General features: G+C 42.5%; 1 protein-coding gene and 1 pseudogene across 1 annotated transcript; both read left to right on the forward strand.

The window, feature by feature from the left end:
* Positions 1-7,819: 7,819 nt before the first annotated feature.
* Positions 7,820-16,054, forward strand: LOC138983337 (ikaros family zinc finger protein-like). The gene is made up of 4 exons (XM_070356741.1): positions 7,820-7,927; positions 10,310-10,676; positions 11,300-11,501; positions 14,016-16,054. Exons 2-4 carry the CDS (start codon positions 10,323-10,325, stop codon positions 15,524-15,526), a joined length of 2,067 nt encoding a protein of 688 aa, XP_070212842.1. The 5' UTR covers positions 7,820-7,927; positions 10,310-10,322; the 3' UTR covers positions 15,527-16,054.
* Positions 16,055-16,994: 940 nt separating this feature from the next.
* On the forward strand, positions 16,995-17,113 carry LOC138983428 (5S ribosomal RNA; annotated as a pseudogene).
* The last annotated feature ends 10,506 nt before the right edge of the window (positions 17,114-27,619 follow it).

A 27,619-nucleotide genomic window follows, 5' to 3' on the forward strand; every position in this document is an offset into this window, starting at 1 on the left:
TCAGTTGTGTGTGCGTGTGTGTGTGTCAGTTCAAGGGGTGTGTATGTGTGTCACTGTGTGCCCGTGTGTGTGTGTGTGTGTGTGTGACGGTCAGTCAGTGTCAGTCACAGTGTGTGTGTGTGTGTGTGTGTGTATGTGTGTGCATGTGTGTGTGCATGTGTGTGTGCCGTGTGCAGTGACAGTGTGAATGTGTGTGACGGTGTGTGTGTGTATGATGTATGTGCAGTGTGTGTGTGTGTGTGTGTGTGTGTGTGTGTGTGTCACAGTGTGTGTGTGTGTGTGTGACCGTGCTGAGAGAGAAACTAGAGAACAAGAACAAGAACAAGAACAAGAACAATTCTTTATTTTACGAGGGTAATAGAGTAAGCAGTGATCTGCTTTTTTTACATCTGGCCCTCGCCCTAAAGAGGGACTAGTCTAAAATTGCTAAAGAATAAGCAAGTAAAGAAAACAAACTACTGCTACATGATTATAATAGAAATGAAAGTAAGAACATATTATCAATTTACATACAATACATTGCTTAAATGAAAAATGCAGAGAGAGGGAGCCGATAATCGTCTGATTCTGCAGGTTCGGCACCAGGCTGATGAAAACGCAGAATAATCCATCAAAACAACACTCTAACATCAAGTTTTAGAAACCAGAAAAACTTATCGTAACTCCACAGGTTTCGTGGTGTTTTGCGCACTGCTGAAACGCGTTTAACACGACGTGAATCGCCGTGCGTTAATGTAGCGAAAACGTCCAAAACGCAGACACCAAAACTCGATGTTTTACTGTGTTTTGCACCGCGCTAAAATCCCAGGGATTTTATTGCGTTACGGCAGTTTTTCTAACTTGATGTGAATCGCACAGGTATAATGCCACAAAATTCAGTTGATTAACTTCATGTTTCATGTTATATGCCACGTTATAGTGCCAAAACGTGACTTTTCGCCCAGTGCGTGATTCAGCGACACAAGTGATGTGTAAATGGCGACATGCAGTGAGCCGTGATACGAACTCGTGAGTGTCTGTCAGCACTTTATCTTGTGCGTTAATCTATCCTTGAGAAAGTATCTTTATAATATGTATTTACATGCATTGAGTGAATGCTATATGTTGTGTGAACTGTGTGTTCAAGAAGTTGATTCGTATTGATGTATTTGAAGTGAAGAATTGTGTTATATTTTGGTGAGGAAATAATAAGTCTGTATCCTCCCAAAATTCTGTGTTTGGAGTGTGTTGGTGTGAAGTTTGAAGTCAGTGTAAAAAGATAGGGCAGAACACGTTTTCAGAAAAGATCCTTTATTTCACACTACAATCCACTTCATGACAGTGAGAGCACAACGGGACAAGGAACAGGTGTAAGGACGAAAAAACCAAAAACAAACAAGTCGCGTAAGGCGAAAATACAATATTTAGTCAAGTAGCTGTCGAACTCACAGAATGAAACTGAACGCAACGCAACGCAGCAAGACCGTATACTCGTAGCATCGTCACTCCACCGCCCGTGGCAAAGGCAGTGCCCGTGGAATTGACAAGAAGAGCGGGGTATTCGTTGCGCTGAGAAGGATAGCACGCTTTTCTGTACCTCTCTTCGTTTTAACTTTCTGGGCGTGTTTTTAATCCAAACATATCATATCTATATATTTTTGGAATCAGGAACCGACAAGGAATAAGATGAAAGTGTTTTTAAATTGATTTCGAAAAAAACATTTAGATAATAATTTTTATATATTTAATTTTCAGAGCTTGTTTTTAATCCGAATATAACATATTTATATGTTTTTGGAATCAGCAAATGATGGAGAATAAGATAAACGTAAATTTGGATCGTTTTATAAATTTTTATTTTTTTTTACAATTTTCAGATTTTTAATGACCAAAGTCATTAATTAATTTTTAAGCCACCAAGCTGAAATGCAATACCGAAGTCCGGGCTTCGTCGAAGATTACTTGACCAAAATTTCAACCAATTTGGTTGAAAAATGAGGGCGTGACAGTGCCGCCTCAACTTTCACGAAAAGCCGGATATGACGTCATCAAAGACATTTATCAAAAAAATGAAAAACACGTTCGGGGATTTCATACCCAGGAACTCTCATGTCAAATTTCATAAAGATCGGTCCAGTAGTTTAGTCTGAATCGCTCTACACACACACACAGACAGACAGACAGACACACACACGCGCGCGAAAATACAACATTTAGTCAAGTAGCTGTCGAACTCACAGAATGAAACTGAACGCAATGCAACGCAGCAAGACCGTATACTCGTGGTCCACCGCTCACGGCATAGGCAGTGAAATTGACAAGAAGAGCGGGGTAGTGGTTACGCTATGCTGCATAGCACGCTTTTCTGTACCTCTCTTCGTTTTAACTTTCTGAGCGTGTTTTTAATCTAAACATATCATATCTATATATTTTTGGAATCAGGAACCGACAAGGAATAAGATGAAAGTGTTTTTAAATTGATTTCGAAAAAAAAATTTTGATAATAATTTTTATATATTTAATTTTCAGAGCTTGTTTTTAATCCGAATATAACATATTTATATGTTTTTTGAATCAGCAAATGATGGAGAATAAGATAAACGTAAATTTGGATCGTTTTATAAATTTTTAATTTTTTTTACAATTTTCAGATTTTTAATGACCAAAGTCATTAATTAATTTTTAAGCCACCAAGCTGAAATGCAATACCGAACCCCGGGCTTCGTCGAAGAGTACTTGACCAAAATTTCAACCAATTTGGTTGAAAAATGAGGGCGTGACAGTGCCGCCTCAACTTTCACGAAAAGCCGGATATGACGTCATCAAAGACATTTATCAAAAAAATGAAAAAAACGTTCGGGGATTTCATACCCAGGAACTCTCATGTCAAATTTCATAAAGATCGGTCCAGTAGTTTAGTCTGAATCGCTCTACACACACACACAGACACACACACAGACACACACACAGACACACGCACATACACCACGACCCTCGTTTCGATTCCCCCTCGATGTTAAAATATTTAGTCAAAACTTGACTAAATATAAAAACCAGGTTACTGCATTCACTGGTTCAACTATAGTAGACCGACTGTGTTGCTGGCCAATTGTTTGTTTGTTCGTTCATGGGCTGAAACTCCCACGGCTTTTACGTGTATGACCGTTTTTACCCCGCCATTTAGGCAGCCATACGCCGCTTTCGGAGGAAGCATGCTGGGTATTTTCGTGTTTCTATAACCCACCGAACTCTGACATGGATTACATGGTCTTTTGCGTGCGCACTTGGTCTTGTGCTTGCGTGTACACACGGGGTTGTTCGGACACCGAGGAGAGTCTGCACACAAAGTTGACTCTGAGAAATAAATCTCTCGCCGAACGTGGGGACGAACTCACGCTGACAGCGGCCAACTGGATACAAATCCAGCGCGCTACCGACTGAGCTACATCCCCGCCGTTGCTGGCCAATGAAACCGGCCCCTGGTCGAGCGGGACATCCAGGTTGTGGATGCTTCGTTTGATGGTTAGAACTGAGTGGTGCAACTGGCACTATCTTGCGATCAAAAGCAACATGCAGACCAAACTCCACTCCACCCTGAACTTGAAAACCCTGCGGGGGGTAGGTGCAGGACTTGATCGAGGAGGCTGGTGTCATCAGCTGTGGAGAGGTCAATGAGGAAGAACCAGATGCTGCATCTAGTGCCGTATAGACCTTTTCGGTATCTGAGCAGCTCTCGCGAGACACGGCTCTTTGTTATGCTTTGAACATCGCGAGAACTTCGAACCTTGGCTTGTGCAGCTCGCACGAGATCGCTGTACCGCATGCTTTGCTATGCTCTGAAGTTTGCGAGAGATTACGAGAGCTTGGAATACCGATAGGGTCTATTGGAAGAGCAACTGCATAAACAGCCAAGTAGTGGTTGTATTGAAGTGAACAAGCAGAGAAAGATGGGGATACGGATTAGGTCTGTGGGGATACGGATTAGGTCTATAAGATTCTATAGCTGCTTCCCGCTGCGCTTTGTGTTGCACAGCTGCTATAGGTTCAAGTTATGTAGGCTTACATCGAGTGTATCAGAAGAGAAGCATCGTACACAGCCCAGTAGCACCGGCAGCCACGGTGATGAGGAAGTAAAGAAAGATGGGGATGTTCAGCTGGGGTCTGGGCGTGCCTCCAGCTGCTTCTCGCTGGTCTCTATACTGTTTAGGTTGATGTCCGCGGCCATGCGTTTACCTGCACATACCAGTGCATGTATACACCTGTAGCCTAGTGTAGGTAATACAGACTTATTAAACGCCCATGACCGGCACGGTTGGCCTAGTGGTAAGGCGGACCCCCGTGATCGGGACGGGTCGTGGGTTCGAACCCCGGCCGGGTCATACATAAGACTTTAAAATTGGCAATCTAGTGGCTGCTCCGCCTGGCGTCTGGCATTATGGGGTTAGTGCTAGGACTGGTTGGTCCGGTGTCAGAATAATGTGACTGGGTGAGACATGAAGCCTGTGCTGCGACTTCTGTCTTGTGTGTGGCGCACATTATATGTCAAAGCAGCACCGCCCTGATATGGCCCTTCGTGGTCGGCTGGGCGTTAAGCAAACAAATAAACAAAAACGCCCATGTAAACTTGATAAAAACAAACAGGCAAGCACACATATATATACAAACGCATGCACGCATCTAGGTACGCAATCACCCACGCACAGACACTCACGCACACACTGACACTGACACTGAACAGAGAGAAATCACACACACTCACACACAACGCACGCGCGCACGCACACACAACACACATACACACACTGAATAACACACACACACACACACACACACACACACACACACACACACACACACACACACACACACTCAAGCGCGCGAGCATGCTTATCTTAGGAAGATCAAACAAACCAAAAACAAACAAACCAAAAACAAAAATGAAGAATTAAGGACAACACTACATGAAAACAGGGCGAAATTATTAACAGCTACACAACAAAGCAAGCACCAAGAAAATGGGTGAGTGAGAGTACTGACGGTTACAGAAGTGAAGCCAGAACTCGAGGAGGATCTCCGACACGACCTGAACACCGATCCAGGCGAACAGCACCACCAGCCCGAAGTTACGCATCACCTCCGGCAGCCACTCCCATTGGAAGGCAAGCAACAGCATAGCGTCGCAGCTGTTGACGGAAAACGCATTCATTTCATGTCATTTCCACGACAGCATGTCCTCTTTTAATTTATCCTATTTCTGGGAAATAAGAGTCGCTTCCTCAGTCCATGTGGAAAGCTAGCAGCAACAACAGAGTCGCACTACCCAGGTGTGTGAGTGCTTATGTGTAATCAGCCACCTGCACTTATTATGGCAGAATGACCGAGGACTTTTACGTGCCACTGTGGTGACATGGAGGTACGTGTGAAATGAATATCGTCCTTGAGTCTGCACATACTGTTGACCCGTGTCCGTTCCGGCCCGGATTGGAATCCGTGACCCAAGGATCACAAGCAAAGTGCTGTCCAGTGACAATACAAGATCTTTATCCGCCGTTCTTAAGGACCCCTTTCAAGTTTGGTTTTCCAAAGGTACCCCATGACACGACTTGACTGATTAATGGCAACAAAGATACTCCGTACTTCCATTCTCAATCGATGCAGCCGTTTCGCAGCCTTTCATCATAATACCCACACACAGACAAACAGACAGACATGACACACACACACACACACACACACACACACACACACACACACACACACACACACCGTTACATTCACGTACATGACTCAATTAACCAGCCTTTTCAAAATGTGGACAGAATAAATTCAATGCAAACAAAGAGTTCGAAACAAAATTAAGGTTTGTATCCCATTCTCTTTGGTACGTCCTTGGCAAATACCTCCATTTGGCGATTGTAAGTGATGAACCCGACTAAAACAATGGTCTATAAGCAGTCTCTTCAGTATGTAATATAAATGAGTGCAAATGTGACAGGGAAGCTACTGCGTAACCCTTCACAGCAGATTCTGCAGAGTCAGTTGTCTGCCGGGGCAGAGCGCGAGCTATTTATAGTAGCTCGACGTTTCTTTTACGTCGGCCAGACACCTGTCAATTGTAGCCTACAGTTCTGTTTGTGATGGGGTCTGGCTGCTGCTGTCTCAAGAACCGGCCTTAGCGTACCCATGGCCGTTGTTATAGCGCTATTAACTTAGCCGCGAGATTCTAAATTAGCCGGTCAACCCTGTCAGTCAAGTTAAGTAGCCTTTGTCTCAAAAGTTGACTGTTGACTGTTGTGCCGCTTTGCCGTGCACTCGGTCACACAAAGAATACATACCTAGTGTCACCTTGCCCTCAGTCGAGGTGAACGAGAACGACGGTCAGGCCGGCCACAGTCAAACGGCTGACCCAACACCGCAACGGCACTCACACGATGGAGCTAACATGGCATAGAAACAATATAGATTAACAAACCAGACTGATCGAAAATGTAACAAAGATGCTAGTTGAATAGAAGTTAAGGAAGAGACAAATAATAACCAAGAGATAGAAAAGTAAAACATCGTTTCTGAAGAGCCCTCCTTAGACTGATTAGACTGCATCTGGTTCATAAAATAAAGCATTTCCTCTTGCAATGATTGTAGTTTTTCCTGGCATTTACATACTCACAATATAGAGCTTCCCAAATATATCAATGAATGCACACACACACACACACACACACACACACACACACACACACCAAATAAACACGTTTACGGTTACTCTCAAGAAAAATGACGTTCTATTTTCTAACGTTAACTTTTATCTGGGTTAATAATTATGCGCATTACAGGCTAGTGTTCCTACTATATAAGTTCTCAATCAATCAATCAATATGAGGCTTATATCGCGCGTATTCCGCGGTGGGTATACAGTTCTAAGCGCAGGGATTTTTTTTTAATTTTTTTAATGCAATTTATATCGTGCACATATTCAAGGCGCAGGGATTTATTTATGCCGTGTGAGTCTCATGGAATTTTTTACACAATACATCACGCATTCACATCGGCCAGCAGATCGCAGCCATTTCGGCGCATATCCTACTTTTCACGGCCTATTATTCCAAGTCACACGGGTATTTTGGTGGACATTTTTATCTATGCCTATACAATTTTGCCAGGAAAGACCCTTTTGTCAATCGTGGGACACTGAAAATCGTGGGATCTTTAACGTGCACACCCGGGCCAATGTAGTGTACACGAAGGGACCTCGATTTTTCGTCTCATCCGAAAGACTAGCACTTGAACCCACCACCAAAGTTAGGAAAGGGGGGAGAAAATTGCTAACGCCCTGACCCAGGGTCGAACTCGCAACCTCTCGCTTCCGAGCGCAAATCAGTGCGTTAGCCTACCACTCGGCCACCCAGACCACAATAAAATGGAATCAGTGATGGATATAGTCTAGCGTATAATATGTCTAAATATGCGTGCTGGGCGAGACTAGTTACAAAATATATTTTAAAAATGTGGCAGTAAGTAGTCCACAGCGGCATTTCAAGTGAAGAAGAAGGAAAACAAAATTCCTAAACGGCCGATCATCAATGAGTCAAGTCCGTATACGGCTCGCATCGCCAGGTTCCAGCTGAACATTTCGTTGAAAATTCAATAAGTGGGATTACTATCTTGCTAAAGCGAAATGAGAGTGCGCTTTCTGGAGGATGCGAGGTATTTACAAAGATAAAAGTTTATAAAGCTTGACGAACAGCAAGTTTCTGGTTTTTTTTGTCGACATGTAGTGCAGTGTTGTACGTAGTAGCCTCCCCTTGTCACTCTTCTTACTCGTAAGGTTGTAATGTATTGATTTTGATGCAAAATGGCGTCATGCCTTCATTCGCATTTCAATTGCATCAAAATTCTTCGAATTACAACGAAATACCGTCAATCTCGTGTTTAACACTAAAACCAGAATGTAAGTAAACATCATTTAAAAATTGATTTTAGGTTTTAATTGGATAAAAGTATGAGATCTTTGCTCATACTCGAATTGAAATCTGGCCCATTTTTTTTTTTTTATTGAGGTTTTTTTTTCGATGCAGAAAATATATATCTTTGCACAGATCTGTGTTACCTATGTTATCATCATACTATTGGGGAAGATGAGTCTTGTGTATCTTGGCTATTATTGGAAATTCGGAAATTCTTTTTCTGAGCAGTAATTTGAGTAAAACGACTGTAAAGACGTGCAAAAGTCCAATCTACTGCACATGGCGAAAATACAACTTACAAGTGCAAAAAGTAGCTCATCTGCCTCGTGTTTAGTTGTCGCCCTTGTGTCTGCAAATGCATTGTCAAGATTTGACCTGATTATAGGCAGCTAACATTTGATGTATTGTTCTTCTGCTTTTTATGCTTTTGAATTTGACACTGACAGTAACAGAGTTCAGACACATAGAGATCTGTAACTTGTGTAAGTTATACTCATACGGAAGTTATAGTAAGTCTTTTGTTACATTCTTTTCATTTTTTCTTTCCGGTTTCCTTGGTCACATTGTTGAAAACAGCCACTTAAATGAAACTCTTTTTTGTTTGACTGCTTGATAGTTCAGATATATGTTTATAATACGGGCGGAGGCAACCTGGGTTTGTATATTTGACTACTAATAGTCAATGATTTAAATTAATGGTTTTAATTCTTTCTATTTGTTTTCCTAAGTGTTGGGGATGTTTCCCCCAAACAGGTGCGCTTTGTAACTAATTTTATGTTATTCATGTTTGATGATTATTGCATACACTGATAGTGATACAGAGGTGCCTAGGAAATTAAACATTTGTATAATTCATTAATCATTATCAATTGTAACAACTGTATAAAGACCAAGCAAATGGAACTGTTTGCAAACTAACAGTAACACTTTCACTGCAAATTATCAGTGAAGCATGTTTGGGGAACTCAAAAGCCCTGCCATAGCTGTTAGTGTTAATCTTATCATATTTGCATTAAGAGAGATAGTTTGAAAGAAATAACAAATACATTTCCTTTAAATTATTGTTTTCTCAAATGCTTTGACGCACTGAAGGGAATTGTGATGGGACATTTTCAGATTTAATGCGCCAATGGCGCAGGGCGCACTAGTAAATGAAACCCTGGGTACTGGAAGGTACCTGGGAACACATAGGATGTTGCCGTATTTTTTTACGCATGATTGTCCAGAATACGATTAGTACGATTAGTGGAAAAAAATACGACGAGATAAATGTCTATTTCCAGTAGCCGATCCGGTATTTTGACACATGAATACAGTTTTTTGTCGGTAAACATTGAAAGAAGCATTTGTTTTAAATGTATTGGTAAACTTAATTAACTGTGCAATGGACGCATGTGCAGCATGCTTGAATCGTCTATGTTCAAATGATGTGTGGAGTACGTTCATTTTTTCTTGAAATACACCAAAGATGTTTGAGAATACTCCAACTCCAAGTGCAAATCAGGGGTTCCCGGGTTTGTATGTAGTTAGAAGGGATGTTGAACAGATTGCTGGTAAATCATAGTTCATACCACTGATACTGCACAAAGACTAGCTGAAAGAGGTTGTGGATGGTGTGCCCAGACCTAGATGTCATACATTTGAAGCATGCATACCCATTGTATGATTGAAGCCAAGGGGTCACATTTTCAGTGTACGGTACATCAGTTGTCAGCCACATATTGATTTCACACTCTAGTTCTGTCTGGTAATGATGTAATCATGTACCTATAGTGGTTTGTGTCATTCAAGACCTGATAATAACTTTCATAAAATGACTGTCTGCTACCAAAATGAGAACAACGGCAGCCTTGTAAGTTACATGTATCATATTTGCCCTTACTTCATGTCCACTTGATAGGTGTCCTTCTCATGGAGTGGTTATCTCTTGAAACTGTTGTCATACAAGCAAAGCTTTGCACCAAGAGAAGATAATTACTGAATAGAAGTTGTCAGGAAATAACTTTGTCAGGGTTTCTATGGCTGTGGAAGAGTCTAGCCCTTTCAAAGAATGCTGCTGATTAGTCAAACCAAACGGTGTAGGCATCACAGGGAGCAAAAAAGTACTTCTGGCGTGCATTTTGCGCAATGTCTGCTTTCTATGACAGCCTTTTCTTGTGGAAATGTGCACATCAGAGCTCACCATTCACTGTCACCATGATTGTTTCTCTTTGGTGTCAGTAGCCTTGTATGTTTTGTCAATTGAGCTAGATATGTAGATTGTACAAAAACCTTAAACACCATCTCTTAGTCAGCTATGGTTTATAAGAAGATATTTTGCAGAAAACAAGATTAATTCTAATCACAAACTTTGATGTTTTTCTCAGTCAAAGGTAGAGGATGGACCTGAGCTACACACCTCATGATGAACACCCACGGTCCAGCCAAGAGCCCCAACCATCGTTGCAAACCCACCAACAAGCGGAAGTCACCATCTCCGTGGCAATGGTGCGGCCTGGTAACGGGATCTGCTCTGACAGCACTGCAACAGATGACGAGACATCCACCACCACCACCTTCAGGCCAATCACGAGCTCTCCTGGGAATGGCACGGAGGAAAGGGAGGTGAACGGAAGGCCTAGTTCAGCTCCAGCAAGAACACCAACATCTGCGATGGATGCCACACCGTCCCCGCGCCCTCGGGTCACTCGTCCACTGGGAACTATACAGGCCCTCGGCATGCACAATAACATGGTGAACTGATATTGTTGTACTTTGATTAAGATGCAGGTTTGGGGTCATAGGTATTACTTTGCAGTCAGCTGAGTAATGCTTTACTGACAAGTAATATGAAGGGGATTGCTCTCACTTTTTCAATCTCATGATGCTGTTGATCGTTGCGGCTTCTTTTCGAGGGTTAAGTGATTCGCAAACACAGTCACACCCATTGTTTGAGCCTATGCTATAAATTAAATTACATGAGTATTGTTATTACTGTAGTATGAAATCTTTCACAGAAACATTTTACTAGTAAAATGTTTCTGTGAAAGATTTCATACCACAGCAATTTCAAATATTTAATTTCAGTCAGCTAGTTTTCATACTTATAAAAGAAAGATTGTGTCCTGGAAGATCCTCACTAAATGTGTAAATTTACATACAGTGAGTATGGCTGTGTTCTGATAAGTGTGTAATTGTATTTTTGAAAGAAACAGGGCCTGGGTCAATAAACCTTTACACTGGCTCAGTGTATGGGAATTTCTTAACACCCAATGTTCAGAAAAATAGAATGATCCAAATAGTGAGAGCATGGCTGATTATAGAATTCCGATGTAAAGCAAAAGTCCTAAAATGTTTGCACTGCTTTGCATCAACAGGTGGATATGGCAGCAAGCCCTCACCCCAGGTTCATACCACCGTCTGACGACCTCGATAGCAGCCGTGATGATGCCACACCAGATCGTTTCTCACAGCTGTCTCCCGGGCTGAACGGCGAACCACGCTACCAGTGTGACTTCTGCAGCTTCTCCACACATCACCTTGTCCACATGAGAAACCACCTAACAAACCACAACTCAGGTGGGCTCATTGGATTCTCCCTTTTGACTCACCTGAGCAATCAGGAGAAGCTTAGTAACAAGCTGTCCGGCCAGCTTTCTGTAGACAACAGACCTGGGAACCCATACGATTTTGCCATATTTTGTACGCATGATTGTCGAGAATACGATCAGTACGGTCAGGGGTAAAAAAATATGACGAGAAAAATTTCTAGACTACTTTTCTTCACAAGCCCATCCCGAAGCCGATCCAGTATATTGGCACATGATTACGTCACTATATTAGCCGCCGTCGAAAAAAATATAATCGGATCGTGTCAATCAATCAAAACAACCAGGCAAACGAAAGTACGGTATTTGGCAAAATCGGCTCCGAGAATAAACAAGTGAAACAAAGAAGAAAAGTGAAAAAGTTTGAAAAAAAATATCACACACACAATTTGTAACCAACACACACATGTAGTCCCGCCCGGAATAAGCTTTTTTGGGATGATTTACGACTTTTGCGCACATTTCGGGCAGACGAAAACACAACATGGCGGCTCTCGCTCCTCCAACTATCGCGAGACACAAAAAACCGAAATCTCACGCGCGCGAGATCCTGATACATCCGGTGTTTCTCTGTACGCTTGTCACGACGACTTGTTGACAAACGAAGATTCGCGAAAGAAAAAGAAAAGCACCGAGTCTTGAGTAGAGAGCTAATAAAGTACCGGCAATCGCTAATCGAGCAAAATGAAAATCCGCGGCGACTTCCATTAGGTGAATGCTATTCAAGTTTAGGTAACGTTTTAGCCGCATCTTTTTATAAGCCGCAATGCGATTATTTTTTTTTAAGTCGCGGCTTGTAGTCCGTCAAATACGGTACAGTTTTTGTCAGTAAAAATTGAAACAAGTCGCGTAAGGCGAAAATACAATATTTAGTCAAGTAGCTGTCGAACTCACAGAATGAAACTGAACGCAATGCCATTTTTCAGCAAGACCGTATACTCGTAGCATCGTCAGTCCACCGCTCATGGCAAAGGCAGTGAAATTGACAAGAAGAGCGGGGTAGTAGTTGCGCTAAGAAGGATAGCACGCTTTTCTGTACCTCTCTTCGTTTTAACTTTCTGAGCGTGTTTTTAATCCAAACATATCATATCTATATGTTTTTGGAATCAGGAACCGACAAGGAATAAGATGAAAGTGTTTTTAAATTGATTTCGACAATTTAATTTTAATAATAATTTTTATATATTTAATTTTCAGAGCTTGTTTTTAATCCGAATATAACATATTTATATGTTTTTGGAATCAGCAAATGATGGAGAATAAGATAAACGTAAATTTGGATCGTTTTATAAAAGAAATATTTTTTTTACAATTTTCAGATTTTTAATGACCAAAGTCATTAATTAATTTTTAAGCCACCAAGCTGAAATGCAATACCGAAGTCCGGGCTTCGTCGAAGATTACTTGACCAAAATTTCAACCAATTTGGTTGAAAAATGAGGGCGTGACAGTGCCGCCTCAACTTTCACGAAAAGCCGGATATGACGTCATCAAAGACATTTATCAAAAAAATGAAAAAAACGTATGGGGATATCAATCCCAGGAACTCTCATGTCAAATTTCATAAAGATCGGTCCAGTAGTTTGGTCTGAATCGCTCTACACGCACGCACACACACACACACACATACACACACACATACACCACGACCCTCGTTTCGATTCCCCCTCGATGTTAAAATATTTAGTCAAAACTTGACTAAATATAAAAAGCATTTGTTTTAAATGTATAGGTAAACTTAATTAACGGTGTGACGGACGCGCATGAGGCATGTTTTAATCATGGATGTGCAAACGCTGTGTGGAGTACGCTCATTTTTCTGAAAATACACCACGTTTGTTTGAGAATACTCAAAGTGCACAACAGGGGTTCCCAGGTCTGAGACAATCAAAAAAATTAATGTTGAGATTTTCGTAGATATTTTTTTCCAAGCGAGAGCCCCCATATTTCACACAATGTTAGGTTTTGATGAAGAAAAAGTTTGGTTCACCCTCGTCAAATTTCAAGGTCAAAGTGTGAAAATGTGTGCTGGAGATGATTTGCAGGGTGTCCCCCCCCCCCCCCCCCCCCACCCCCAATGCCACCCATAAAAATGCTAGTAATATCCACATACATTCAGTGAAATATTTCATATTTGGTGTACATTAATTTCTTTTTCGCACACACAAAAATCATTACTCGGGGATCAACATTTAGCAGTTACTACTCACACATGATTTAAATTTTCAAGATTTTTACCTTTTGAAAATCCAAGTATATATTAAAAAAAAAAAAAGATTATCAGTGACCTGTAGACATTAGGCTGTCCAGGGAGCCCAGGTGCTCATCTGACAACACCAGGTGGCGCTCAGCACCGAAACAAAAGGCTAAAAAAACGGATAGTGGTTTCTCAGGAATTACTGTGGTTATGTCTAATTTGATTTAACAGATTGCTATTAGTATGCCAGACTTTTACTGAAGCAATGTATTTCTGTATCTGCCACAGAGCATAGGACACTCAAGTGCCATGTGTGCGGCTACAGTACAGAAGAGAAGTGCCAGTTCCGTCGACACAAGCGCACACACCAGCGTACCAACCCCACATCCATGCTACACTGTGACAAGTGCCACTTCTCCACACTCACACCACGCAAGATGCGGGAGCACTACAGTCGGTCACACAATGAAGACTTCGGGGCGTCGTTCATCTCAGCGTCCATGCACATGAGAACGTCCACCTTCAACGCTAACCCTGGTCTGAATCGCGTCAGCGCCGGTGTGGATGCAGGCTACATTCTGGACATGAACAGCTCCAGAGCTTTACACAACTACCGGTTGTCACAGCCCAGAGGGACGTTACAGTTTGACCCTGGTGACCCTTCGTCGTCCATCATGCCTGGCTGTGCAAACACTGGGTTTTCGCCACCGTCGGTTTTTCCTGCATTTCGTTTCGGCGCAGAGCGTCGCCTGGTGTTGTCAGATGATCACCTGGGCCCCCCGGACACCCTGAGTTCACTGCGTACAAGCATGCTGACTCCTCGCATCCCTGTCACCTCTACTGTCACGTCATGCGAGTACCCCGCTCGTCCGGCCAACCCTCACCGGCCTGACCTGAACAATCCCAGTCCTCTACGCAATCAGAACTCTGCGCAGTCCTCTTTCAGGGCTCACTGTCGGTCCCCATTTCAGCCTCTGCACTCTCCTGGTCGACACCGACACCCAATGACCTTGATGCACGGGGAGGGAGTCAAGGTTAAAATAGAGCCCATCGACTGTGATGGGGTGTCTGACGTTTCTTCGTCCGGCGTGCCAGGGTTCATGTTGGAGCGAGGCGGGGTGGATCGTGATAGATCCCAACGCTATGTGGAACCTCAGACCAGCAATCAGCGTGGATATCTCCGCCCTGTCTACAACACCACCCCTTCCCGCAGCTTTGAACAGAGCAACGAAATAGCTCCCTCTGCCAGCGATGTTTCACGAGTTTCACAGTCCTCAGAGGCAGCAAGCACCAGAGTGTCAACTCAGCCAGAATCGACAGGCCAAAGCCAGCGAGGGGGAAGGAGGGGAAGTGTTGATGATGGGGACAGCTTGGGGCAGCATCTTCTTTTCAGTATCAAGTCGGAAACGTCCAACGTGGCTGTGCAGTGCTCGGGGCCTTCTGGCATGAAGGCCGAGTCGGCAGCAACAGTGACTGTCGCGGCAGCAGAACACAGCACAGAGTGTCGACGTCAGTCTCACCAGCTTCTGATCGAACGGGGTGTTCAATGCGAACTTCTCTCCTCCTCGCCTCGTAGGGTCACCACACGTACTCTGTCCACAGACAGCGAGCAACAGAGCTTCTCTGGTTCCGAGTCTCGGTGTGCTCACTGTGGCATTACCTTCGAGGATGAGGTCCTCTTCTCTATTCACATCGGCTGCCACAGTCACACAGACCCCTTCGTTTGCAATGTGTGTGGCAAGAAGTGCCACAACAAGTACGGCTTCTACTCCCACATAATGCGCGGTCACCATTTCTAGCCAAGGGGGAGAGTAGTGAAAGCTTTGTTAGTTTGATTATTATCTCCCATGATTTTTTTTTCTTTGGTTAGGCCAGGCCGCTGCTTAGACCTTTTTTTCCTGCAGTGTTTGCCAGTGAATGTGCAATCTCTATCTTTGAATTGTATGTGGCCATTTTATTCTGATCTTTTCAGGCAGCAGACTCACCCCTTCAACTTGCAGAGAAGAAAGTCGTTACATTCAGCGGACGCATTTTGTTTAGTGCCCACAATGTCTGCAGCAGGACTGAGTGTCAACCCTTGTTTTCATTTTGCAGCATCATTATTGTTGAGAACATAATCTAAGCTATTCGATTTGTTATCCTGTGCTTGAGAGTGTAGGTAAGTCTCAAAGAAAACAGATTATTACCTTTGTGTTCAAAATGTTGAACATTGTTTTGAAAAGGCAACAGGGTTACAGCTTGAAACATGACTTGTACAGAGACCAAAGCAGATAAATTTGATTTTTGTGATATTTTTGTATTGTAATCTTGGATTTATGTCTGTACTTGAGGGATTTGTGTTGGGGTGGGTGGGTTGGAGGGAGGGATGAGCTTTGTCTGTCTGTTTGTTTGTTCATTTTCTTGTTCGTTTCTTCTTGATGAAAACGTATTCTTGTTATCATTCATGACTTGTTGAAGCATATAAAAACAGATAAAAAGAATTTTCTCAGTAAGCCAGTAAGGTAATACCTAAACAGAAGACAGCCATTGGAAAAAAACTTGTTTGTGTCCATACGCTTGTGCAATGTAAACTTTCAGTGGTGCAGATTCATATGTACGCATTAAATTACATATCTTACCCAACTCACATATAGCAATTAACCCTGGTTCAGTGCTGGTATCGCTGTACGCGTCCCCTTGGTAACAAGAAAGACGCCTCTAAAAAAGAGTGACCGAGACCCGTAAGGGTGTCTAGGCCAGCCCGGAAACGAGGCTGCCTTCCGTATGCGCGCGCATACTCCGCCATATGCATCATTCTAAAAACTCAGCGTCAGTGGGACTGGTTGCATTTTATGTACGCTCTGGCTGTTCAGCCTTTGTTACTTAGTCTTTTGACTTTGTTTCGTTCCTCTTGGTCTCTTCTTGTCATCTGGACTTCACAACTATGTTGAGGTGAGGTCGTTCCTTGTTTTTGCTTGATTTTGGCAGTTTTGTTGGCCGTATTTTGGACTTGCGATGTTTCTCAGAAATTTTTTCGTGAGTCGTTTTTCCGTCATGGCTGACAATGCTAAGAAGAGGGCAGCTTCTTAATAGGTAGCTGCTGTGCCCTTTTCTCCTTAGAAAGCTTTTAGGAAGTCTAAACTATCCGGTCTATGTCCGTTTCTGTTGTAGATTCTCTTGCTAAAAATCTTTGGATGTGTTGATTGTTTTACCCGCTAAGCCGGTAGACAAGTCCGCTTGCAGTTTGTTTACTACACTGGTGACTATTCCGGAACCCCCATTTTGCCGGCCAACGGCCTCGCCACGTTGTAAGCACCGGTTCTCGTCCTTTCATCGAAGTTAAGCAACGTCGGGCCCGGTTAGTTCTTGGATGGGTGACCGCCTGTGAACACCGGGTGCAGTGGCCACCTTTGTTTTAAGCCTACGGATTAGTCCGGGCTCGGTGTTAAACATGTTGTTATTGGGCTTGCGTCTGTAGACGTGGCCTCTTTGCTTTTGACTTTAAGTTCACAGGTTTCTGCTTTGGCAGCTGGCACTTCGTCATCAAAGGCAGAACTACGTGCTCTCCCGGCCGGGGTTGCTGTGTGTTCTTCTCTGGACAGTGGTCGTTCGTCCCCTGCTGTGACCTTATGTGGGGAGTTCACGGTCTCCGGCGTCTGTCCTTCTTCTCAAGACATGTGTTCGCCACGTGAGCGTTGTCTTGAGGGAGTAGCCTCGGGTCTCATCCCAGGTGAAAGTTCTGAAACATCGGCTGATATCCACCGCTTAGTCGGGGTGTCAGTGGGTGCTAAGGGCCCTGACAAGCGAACATGTGTTCGCCACGTGAGCGTTGTCTTGAGGGAGTAGCCTCGGGTCTCATCCCAGGTGAAAGTTCTGAAACATCGGCTGATATCCACCGCTTAGTCGGGGTGTCAGTGGGTGCTAAGGGCCCTGACAAGCGAACAGATGTTCCTATTCTTCCCGCCTCGTCAGTAGACTGTGGTCAGGTTGAAAGGCATCTGCTTCCGCCCAGGGGGCAGGAAGGGGTGCGTCCACGGTGGTGGACGACATCCAGCTTACTTGCCGTTCAAGTTGTCCAAACGCCGTGACGCGGGCAGCGGAAAACGGCATTTAAGTTTTTTGGAAGTTGGTGGACCGCGAAAGGCGGGGGTCACCTTCCTGATTGCGACTGCGAGCATGAAGGAAAGGATAACGAGGATACTTCCATTTGAGGGTGCGTCCACGGGGATGGACGACACCCAGCTTACTTGCTGTTCAAGTTGTCCAGCGCAGTGGCGTGGGCGGCGGAAAATGGCATTTAAGTTTTGTGAAGGTTGGTGGACCGCGAAAGGCGGGGGTCACCTTCCTGATTGCGATTGCGAGCATGAAGGAAAGGTTAACGAGAATACCTTCTTATGAGGGTGCGTCCACGGGGATGGACGACACCCAGCTTAACTTGCCGTTCAAGTTGTCCAGCGCAGTGACGTGGTCGATGGAAAATGGCATTTAAGTATTGTGGGAGTTGGTGGACCGCGAAAGGCGGGGGTCACCTTCCCGATTGCGATTGCGAGCATGAAGGAGAGGATGACGAAGATACTTCCATATGAGGGTGCGTTCACGGGGATGGACGACACCCAGCTTAACTTGCCGTTCAGGTTGTCCAGCGCAGTGACGTGGGCGGCGGAAAACGGCATTTAAGTTTTGACTGGAGGGGGTGGTTGAGAGCAAAGCTTTACTTCCTCCACCTCTATCCGGTTTGATGGCTTCTGGAAGTTCGGAGGAACAGGATGTTCACTTCAGCTTCCGGTAATCGTTGTCCATTGCCCTGGAGTTGGCAAAGGGCCGCGTGTAGCCGGGTTCTCCGGTGAAAGTGGTGTACGTTCGCAGGAGGTAGCAAGCTTTGTGCGGTGAAGTGTTGAAACCGTGTCTGTTCTTCCGCTTTCTGGCGCACGTTCAGCAGCGGCTAAGAGCCCTAGGCAACGTAAGCTTCCGCCCTGGGGGCAGGAAGTTGGTGGGCTGGGTGATTCTTGGGTTGACCATGCGAGTCTCTCTGGGGGTCACTTTCCTACCTTTGATACCGAGCAGGGGGGCAGGAAGCGAGCAGTAGGGCTGATTCCTTGTTGGAGATTTAGTCTAGCATGGAGTCAGCTTCCGGATTGCACGGAGGTGCATGAAGGCTGTTCAGTTTAAGGTGCTCCTGTTTTTCTGTGAAGCACTGATTTTAGGTTTTGTTTCAAGTTAGCAAGTGCAGTGGCGCTCGCAACTGAAATGGTTTGAGGTACAACGGGATCGTCCGGTGTGTTTCTGTGCAACCGGTTGGTCCTGATGTTTACTTATCCACGGCCTGTTGCGCTTTTGCTTTTGCGGCTGTGACTTCTGGGTGCAGGACGGGATATCCTTCTACTGTTAACACTGTGGTGTTGGTGATCGGCACTTTTCAGCTTTTGGCTTCTGGTTCCGTTTCTGCGGTTCCTTTGCCTTTTTTTACAGGCTGTTTTCACTTTCTCTTCCAGTCTTCCAGCTGGCGTGAGTCAGGTGGATGGAGATCTGGCATGGTGTTATGACGTTTGAAACTTTTCAAAACTTTTCCGATTGTTGGCAAGTTTTTTGCCTTATCGGGATGGGTGACTGGTTCTCATCATTTCGTTGTTCGTTATGATGCTGGAACAAGAGGAGGAAATGGGGAGGCTCATACTTCAGCTGTGTCGCGGTTCGCGGCATTTTGTAGTTGGTTTGAGTTTTCTGAGGAGAATCTTCGAGTGTTAAGTTCTTAGATCCTCTGGCGGGGTCATCTTGTTCTTGCGGAAGTTTTCGCAAGCGAGTCTTCTTTGTCACCACTACATTTGTGGGCAACGCACGACTATTTGCCTGTGGTGGTGGTGGTGCTTTAGCTTGTTTCTTACGCCCAAGTAGCGTGTCACTCGCGGAGCGCTTTCTGTAGGCTTCGGGTAACTCCAAGCTTAAGGACTTAGGTTCTCTTGCTTTTCGTTCTATGGAACCGCCCTCGGGTTTGGTGATGGCGATAGCAAGGAGAGACTGTCTGTTAGATCAAGGTCTCCTAGCTCTGGGAGATTGCGGCATCTTTTCTTTATGATTGGCTCGTTTGAACGAAACTTGCTTTTAGTCTCTCGCTCGGGCGGTTACGTTTAACAGGTTATCTTTGTGGTCCGACTGGACTCATATACAAAGATTTTACTTTGCCGTTTTTTACCTGAGAGTAAGCCTCTGCCCTTTAAGTATTATTCTGTTGGCTAGAGGTTAATCTCTTTCTTGTTTGAAAGGTCTCTTTTTGAGCCCGCTTCTAGGCACGCGGGTTCTCTAACTAAGAGAATCTCACGGTAAAAAGAAAGCGCAGGGCAGGTCTTGGCTGTTTTTCGTTTCCAAACGAAAAGCTTCAGGCTGGCTGTTATCCACTTTGGGTTGGGGCTCCATACCCTCGCTTTCACAGGGCTCTTTTTGAGTTAGTTTGGGCGACCTGTTGGTCGCACAGTACGGGTCTTTGCAATCTTGGTTTCCAGACCTCTTTAGGCTGGCAAGAAGGCATCTTTGCTTTCTCACATCGGAATTACTTGAATGTTTGCTGTAAGGGTTCACTTGAGTTACTTAGGGGCTTCTGCCTCAACTCTGGATTTGGTTCAGAGTTTCTGTGTTCTATGCAGAAGGTTTTTTCTGGCTAGGTTTGCTATGGACAGCTTTTTGGGGAAAGACTGATCTATGGTTCTTAGGGTTCCTTCAAATTTTCTGGCAAGTAAGCAGAATTTGGAGAATCCAGCTTTGTGCACATTTTAAACCTTTTAGCAATATTCTGGCTCCTCCAGAGCCATATTTAGCCTTTTGATCATTTCGAGTTCAATGATTTGTCTAGCTTGCATGGATCTTTTCAGATTGTTGATTCTAACAGCTCTTGTTCTTATTTTGCAACTCCGTCGCTTTTTAACCCTGAACGGTTAGAAACGACGTTAAACACTGGTTAAGGATAGAAAGTTTTTCTATCGACTTTGGTGGAGGTAATGACTTACTTAAGTCAACCTTAGCTTTATAGACTGCCACATTGTTTAGGCATGCCTTCAAGTGTTGGCAAGGAATTAAAAGGGGGGGGGAGCAGTCAGTCCTCTCTCTTTGGGTGGCGCGGACTCTACTTTCCTCTCTTGAGCAAGTTTATTGCTCTTGGAGATCCTGATGTACATTTTTGTCCTGTTAGAGCCCTCAGCAGATTTCTGTTTCGGACTGTGCACTCTCGTTTGGAGACTCAGAAACTTCTTTTTATCTCATTCATCATGGTAAGGTTTAGAGATATGTCGAAAGTCTCGTTAGCCGAGTGGGTCTACACCATAGCTAGGCAAGCTCTTGGCTGGTGGCAGAGTCAGGCAGGGAATGGCAGGGCAGTCTTGCCCTTTACTACAGCCAGGCCTCATGAGGCAAAAGATTGGGCTTCCACTCTAGTTGATTTTCATTTTAATCTCCTGGCGGAAGTTCTTGAGTCGGCTTACTGGCTTTCTTGAAAGGTTCTTCATTGATGTCTTTCTCAGGGATTTCTATGCCTTGAGACAGGATGCGTTTCTGGGTTACCTGCTCGGGTAGAGGCAGGACAAAATCTCGATTCCTATTTGGGAAAGTGCCCTCCAACCTTTAGTAGCAATCTGCTATATGTGAGTTGGGTAAGATATGTAATTTAATTAAAAATTTTAGTAATAAATTTTCATTTGATTAATATACTTACCCAACTCACATCGTTTATTCCCTCCCGCCTCCCCGCTGTGGGGTTATATATGTCTAAAAAAGAAGTGAGTTGGGCTTCGTTTTAGAATGATGCATATGGCGGAGTATGCGCGCGCATACGGAAGGCAGCCTCGTTTCCGGGCTGGCCTAGACACCCTTACGGGTCTCGGTCACTCTTTTTTAGAGGCGTCTTTCTTGTTACCAAGGGGACGCGTACAGCGATACCAGCACTGAACCAGGGTTAATTGCTATATGTGAGTTGGGTAAGTATATTAATCAAATGAAAATTTATTACTAAAATTTTTAATTTTCAAACAATAGTAAATATTTTTCATTCTCAGAATTACTCATTGGCAGTGTAGTTCACCAGCTTGGTGGATTCTATGAACAAATGTCATACTGAGTAAGGTAAAACATCTTGTTACTGCTAGCTTTCAATTGCAACCCAAATTTCCCAGCAATAGGATAATAAAGTATTGAAAACAGAAATACACAAACTCCAGATAGTGCTCAGTGAATACATTTACCACACACTCAGGAGAGTAGATCTCAGTAGATTCTGTTGTTGGTGTTAACTTTCTGAAGAAGGAGGTCTTACTGCATGAAAAATATAAAAAATAGTGTTATTAAACATTGTTATTACACTTTAACAGCAGCAGAGGTCATTTGCTACCACATCATTGTCCAACAGCAGCATATGTTTCAGTAATTGCACTACATAGTGTCATGAATCTTGACTGCAGTGTCTTGCTGTTTTTTTACATTTTGTCAAGTTTTGACTAAATGTTTTAACGTAGAGGGGGGAATCGAGACGAGGGTCGTGGTGTATGTGCGTGTGTGTCTGTCTGTCTGTGTGTGTGTGTGTGTAGAGCGATTCAGACTAAACTACTGGACCGATCTTTATGAAATTTGACATGAGAGTTCCTGGGTATGATATCCTCAGACGTTTTTTTCATTTTTTTGATAAATGTCTTTGATGACGTCATATCCGGCTTTTCGTGAAAGTTGAGGCGGCACTGTCACGCCCTCATTTTTCAACCAAATTGGTTGAAATTTTGGTCGGGTAATGTTCGACGAGGCCCGGACTTCGGTATTGCATTTCAGCATGGTGGCTTAAAAATTAATTAATGACTTTGGTCATTAAAAATCTGAAAATTGTAAACAAAATATGTTTTTTATAAAACGATCCAAATTTACGTTTATCTTATTCTCCATCATTTGCTGATTCCAAAAACATATAAATATGTTATATTCGGATTAAAAACAAGCTCTGAAAATTAAATATATAAAAATTATTATCAAAATTAAATTTTCCAAATCAATTTAAAAACACTTTCATCTTATTCCTTGTCGGTTCCTGATTCCAAAAACATATAGATATGATATGTTTGGATTAAAAACACGCTCAGAAAGTTAAAACGAAGAGAGGTACAGAAAAGCGTGCTATCCTTCCCAGCGCAACTACTACCCCGCTCTTCTTGTCAATTTCACTGCCTATGCCGTGAGCGGTGGACTGACGATGCTACGAGTATACGGTCTTGCTGCGTTGCATTGCGTTCAGTTTCATTCTGTGAGTTCGACAGCTACTTGACTAAATGTTGTATTTTCGCCTTACGCGACTTGTTCCTACTTGTTCTCCCCTTGTTTCATCATGCATTTTCCATCTCAACACCCGTAAAACTATATGTATATCACTGTGTCTCCTCTTAACACTGTGCTTTAGAAGTGCATATATAGATATATGACCTCACAAAATATCAATTGTATTCATGTATTTTTGAATCATAATTTTTTTATTGTAATTTTCCCAGTGACTTGCCAATAGTTTAGAAAAGAATTATCAACTGACAACTTGTGTAGGTACAATATTGCCAAGATTTGTAAAAGTTATAAATGTATGTTTCATTACAGTTACTCGTTTAATTGCTAAAACAAAACCTTGGCTTTCAAAATGACTTCATTCTATATGTCATGAACACATGAACTTCCTTGGAGCAGCCATAAAATGCAGTCACTTCCTTTAATAAAAAAAAAATTCTTTTCCGGGGAGCATATATATATAAACTTGTTTCTGTTTCATTTAAAAACTAATTTGCGCAGTTATCTGACTCCCTTACGTTCAATTCAAATATGACACATAAGATCCCATGCCCCAGCAGTATCTATATAAAAATAGAGAAAAATTAATGTTGACACTGAGTTTCATTAAAAAGACCAAAAAAGACTGTACACTCATGTGAACAAAGAATCTGAAACAAAGAACAGCAGTTATTCATTTTGTATTCTTCTTTACAGTATTTTTTGTGTCTATATTGTTTGTTTTCACGCGAAGTCACTATTGTTGATTTTATTCTACTGAGTTTCACAGTAAAATGGAGTATCGAATGTTACATTTGGTTTTTATTGTCAAAATAGGATGTAGAAAAGGAAGATAAGCAGCGAAACTGGCAGTCTGGGTTTTTCTGACTCAGAATTTGCAAATAAACTTCAGAGTAAAGTACTGATTTAATTTGCAAACAACATGTGCTTTTGCTTTGTTTTGTAGTTTAGTCGACTTACTTCAAACATATAAGTATTTCAGGACAGGAGACAGATGAAGTTACCTTGAATCAAACGTAACACTGCTAACTCACAGACATTTTGCTAAAGTGTGATGACTTTGATGTTTCACATGAGAACATATAGCCTTTTTTTTTAATGGTTGTTCATGTAGTTGCATTTTACTGCAGTGAAATATCAAGCCTATTGTGCACTGTATATGCAGTTCAACATCTAATCAGTTGCTGTTTTCTACTTAATATTAATAATAATATGTTTGTGCCATCTCTCATTATTATTATTTTTTTAGAATTTCTCAAGCAGTCCAGTACATATAGCTTGCTCAACTTTTGTTTTCATTTTGTAAAAATAGTTCATAATCATAAAGAGCAACCATTTCTCAACTTTGTTTTTTTTTTTAATTTTTTTTTTTTTTTGTATTGATGTAAACTAAAAATTTTTTTCTCTTTTTATTTAAGGTTTTCTTTGAACTGCTCTTTCATGATCTCTTGCATTTTTTATTTCAGGTTATTTCTGTCTTTTTTTTCCCCCTAATATTTGTTGAAGGTGTGATGTAATACTTACTCATTTCTTTGTAATCATTACTTTGGGATTTTGGCGTGTATCAATCAAATTGGAACAAAACTTGTGTCATGTTTGTCTTTAATGGAAGACTGACTTGTAAGATAAATAGAACAGATTCTTGTCTTTTGTAAGCGTTCACTGAAGAAAATGTATGTGTGATGCCCGACTAGAGAATGGATTTGTATTACCAAATGGTGTTTTTTTCTTGCTGTTGTTGGACCTTGCTCATGATTTTTTGGTCATTAAGAAAATGAAGTCAGATAGCTTTGTCAACATACTTTTTGTGAAGAAGATTGACTTTAGTGCCTTCAAAAGTAGACAAGAAATATCACAGATACGAGGGGTGTCACGAACTGAAAACTCTGCCTGAACAATCCTTCTCATTGCGGTCAATGCGCATGTGCTAACATGGGGAGATTAATAAGGTCGTGAACAACCTAACCCTAACCCTAACCCATGGTTCTTTCGGTCAAAGGGTCGGATTTTTTAAGTCCGAGATTGGTGCATGTGCATTGACCGCAATGAGAAGGATTGTTCAGCAGAGGTTTCAGTTCATGACAGGGGGACTCATTATATTTTGCAACCTGGGCAAACTAATGAAGTCACTACTTAGCTTTTTTCATTACATCAAAGATCAGTTTTGGGAAGACTTGTGACAACAAAAATTACTTGATTCCGTGCAACCGTTTTCATTTAATGTGATAAAATATCCAGTAAGGGTGATGGGTCTCCTGCCGGCAGTGTTGACCTTTCGCGAAGAGATTTTTGAGCTATTGTGTATTACGGCTACTGCCAGGGAAACTTTTCAAGAGTGCTATTTTAGTTTAAAATGCTGTTTTGGAAATCAATCTCCACCGAAAGCCACTGTTTTCAGGTGGTTCAGACAGTTCATTACTGGCGCGTGGACGTTAAAAAACGTTGACCGTTGTGGTCGCATGTCAACAATCGTTACCCCAGAAAACGTCTCTAGGGTAGAGTCCCTGATTGAGTTGGACCCAAAAATTATGTATGCTGAAATACATGATAGAATGAAGATTTAATCGGGACGTCTCACTTGTAGTTTTCACGGCTGCTTTAGTGTAAGGAAACGTTGTGACTGTTGGGTGCCCCATAACCTTAGTGAAGAGCAAAAGCGGGGCACCCATATACCATGAACATTTGACGGAAGAAGCTTTCCTTGTGTTTGGGACATCGTAACAGAAGAACAAACATATGGGAAAACCAATAGGACCCAAAGATGAAGCAACAGTCAGCAGTGTGGGTCTTCCTAGATAATAAAAATGAAATCTCTCACCAATTCTTGAAGAAGAGAAGAAAGATGAAACAACGTTACCGAGATTCGATGGTCTCCACAGCAGAAAAGACCAATGGCTTGAAAATAAAAGCCAGAGCACTTCAAACACGTCCAGCGCCGTGTGTTGAAGAAAAAGGAATGAGTGTCACTGGTGTACATCCTGCGCATGCGCAGTACACCGGCAGGGGAGATGACCACCACGAACCATGCCTTATATGGCATGTGTTTTTGTTTTAGAGTTATCTCCCCATGTTACCATGTAAGAGTGCTTCAATGTCTTAGCAACCAAACGAAGTTATTGCTATCTATGTGAGTTGGTAAGTATATTAATTAAATCAAAATTTATCTTTGAAATTTTATATTTTTTGTGGGACGAATTGGACCTTAAAATGTTCAAGGCATATTCGCTGTGCTGAAATTTAGATACCCTTATTATGATGTGCTCGAAAATGCCTCATTCTGTGCCATACCGGGCCAAAACACATAGCACAGCATAAGAAGCACACACCATCTATTGGAGAAAATACACAGTCTTGAAAAACTATCAAACACAGCGGTTAGAATTAGATTTGAAAAATAGAACTCTCAGACATTAACTCTAAAGCACTCCTTGTGTGTGTTGTCGTCTATTCAAACCCAAGAACCGAACTCTTTAGCTCTTCGGGTGATTTCAAATCTGTTCCTCTCCTAACAGTGCGTGAAACACTCCTGAAATGCCAGTCTGGAAACGCTATCCCAAACACAGCCGTTTGAAATTTGAATAACAGAGCGTTTGAACGCTTATTTTAAGTTACATGTATTCCTGATGTGTGTTGATATGATTTCAACCTGAATTTGCCGCAGTTAGAGACAGTGTTTTTTGGTCCTTTATATCCCTTTAACTTACAGTGAGGATGCGGATGAGATGTTTGAAAAATCTGAATTATTTATTCAGTTGTGATGGAAGTGAGTGTTGTGTTGTCTGAGTGTGGTGCTTAGGGCTGCAGGGAAATTCAACAAACTTTACATGAAGAATACATTTGTCACATCATCGTGAGAGCTGTTTTTAGTTTATAACAGTAAACATGCCTCATTTCGTCGTCGTCCTGGAATTTTGGCGTAACTCGATTCTTGGCGATTTTGATGTTTTTGTGCTTTAGACTAAGTAAATCATTCTCCATGAGAAATATTCTTAAAAATATGATGTACAATACATGATGTAACATTCTTTTATCTTTCTATCTATACCAGGTTCAGATATAAACATTATTTCATAATAAAAATAATCAGTTTGGCCTTCTGCTGAAAAGCTGTCTAAAATGAGTTGCGCCAAAATTCCAGGACGACGTCGATGTAGGTTTGTTTTACAATCCTTTTTGTCTGCACTCAGCCATCAATGTTTTTTTACGGGATGGGTTTCAGTGCAAAACTTCCCGATGGTTCATTGCTTATTTCACTTCGTTTGGGTCCTGCCGTTACTTTTTTGTCATTTCCATGACTCAGTAAGTTGAACGGCAGATAATCAGCTGTGTTAAGTTACATTGCATTGGCCAGGAAAAGTACCAGATTATGACAGTTTCAGTGAATTAGGAGTATTGCATGTCAGCAGTGAGTTGCAGCCATATTACCTTTGAAAGTAGTTGTACTAGAGTAGAGGTGACTTTAGTTTTGATTGACCCCCCGCGGGTTAGGGGGAAGAATTTACCCGATGCTCCCCAGCATGTCGTAAGAGGCGACTAACGGATTCTGTTTCTCCTTTTACCATTGTTAAGTGTTTCTTGTATAGAATATAGTCAATATTTGTAAAGATTTTATTCAA

Source organism: Littorina saxatilis, linkage group LG12 (genome assembly GCF_037325665.1).
Source record: "Littorina saxatilis isolate snail1 linkage group LG12, US_GU_Lsax_2.0, whole genome shotgun sequence".
Lineage (NCBI taxonomy): Eukaryota > Metazoa > Mollusca > Gastropoda > Littorinimorpha > Littorinidae > Littorina > Littorina saxatilis.

Coding starts and splice junctions, on each gene's coding strand:
- LOC138983337 (XM_070356741.1), top strand. CDS start 10,323: ATGGACCTGAGCTACACACCTCATGATGAACACCCACGGTCCAGCCAA. Junction 10,677..11,299: donor TCGGCATGCACAATAACATG/GTGAACTGATAT, acceptor TTGCATCAACAG/GTGGATATGGCAGCAAGCCC. Junction 11,502..14,015: donor CCTAACAAACCACAACTCAG/GTGGGCTCATTG, acceptor TATCTGCCACAG/AGCATAGGACACTCAAGTGC.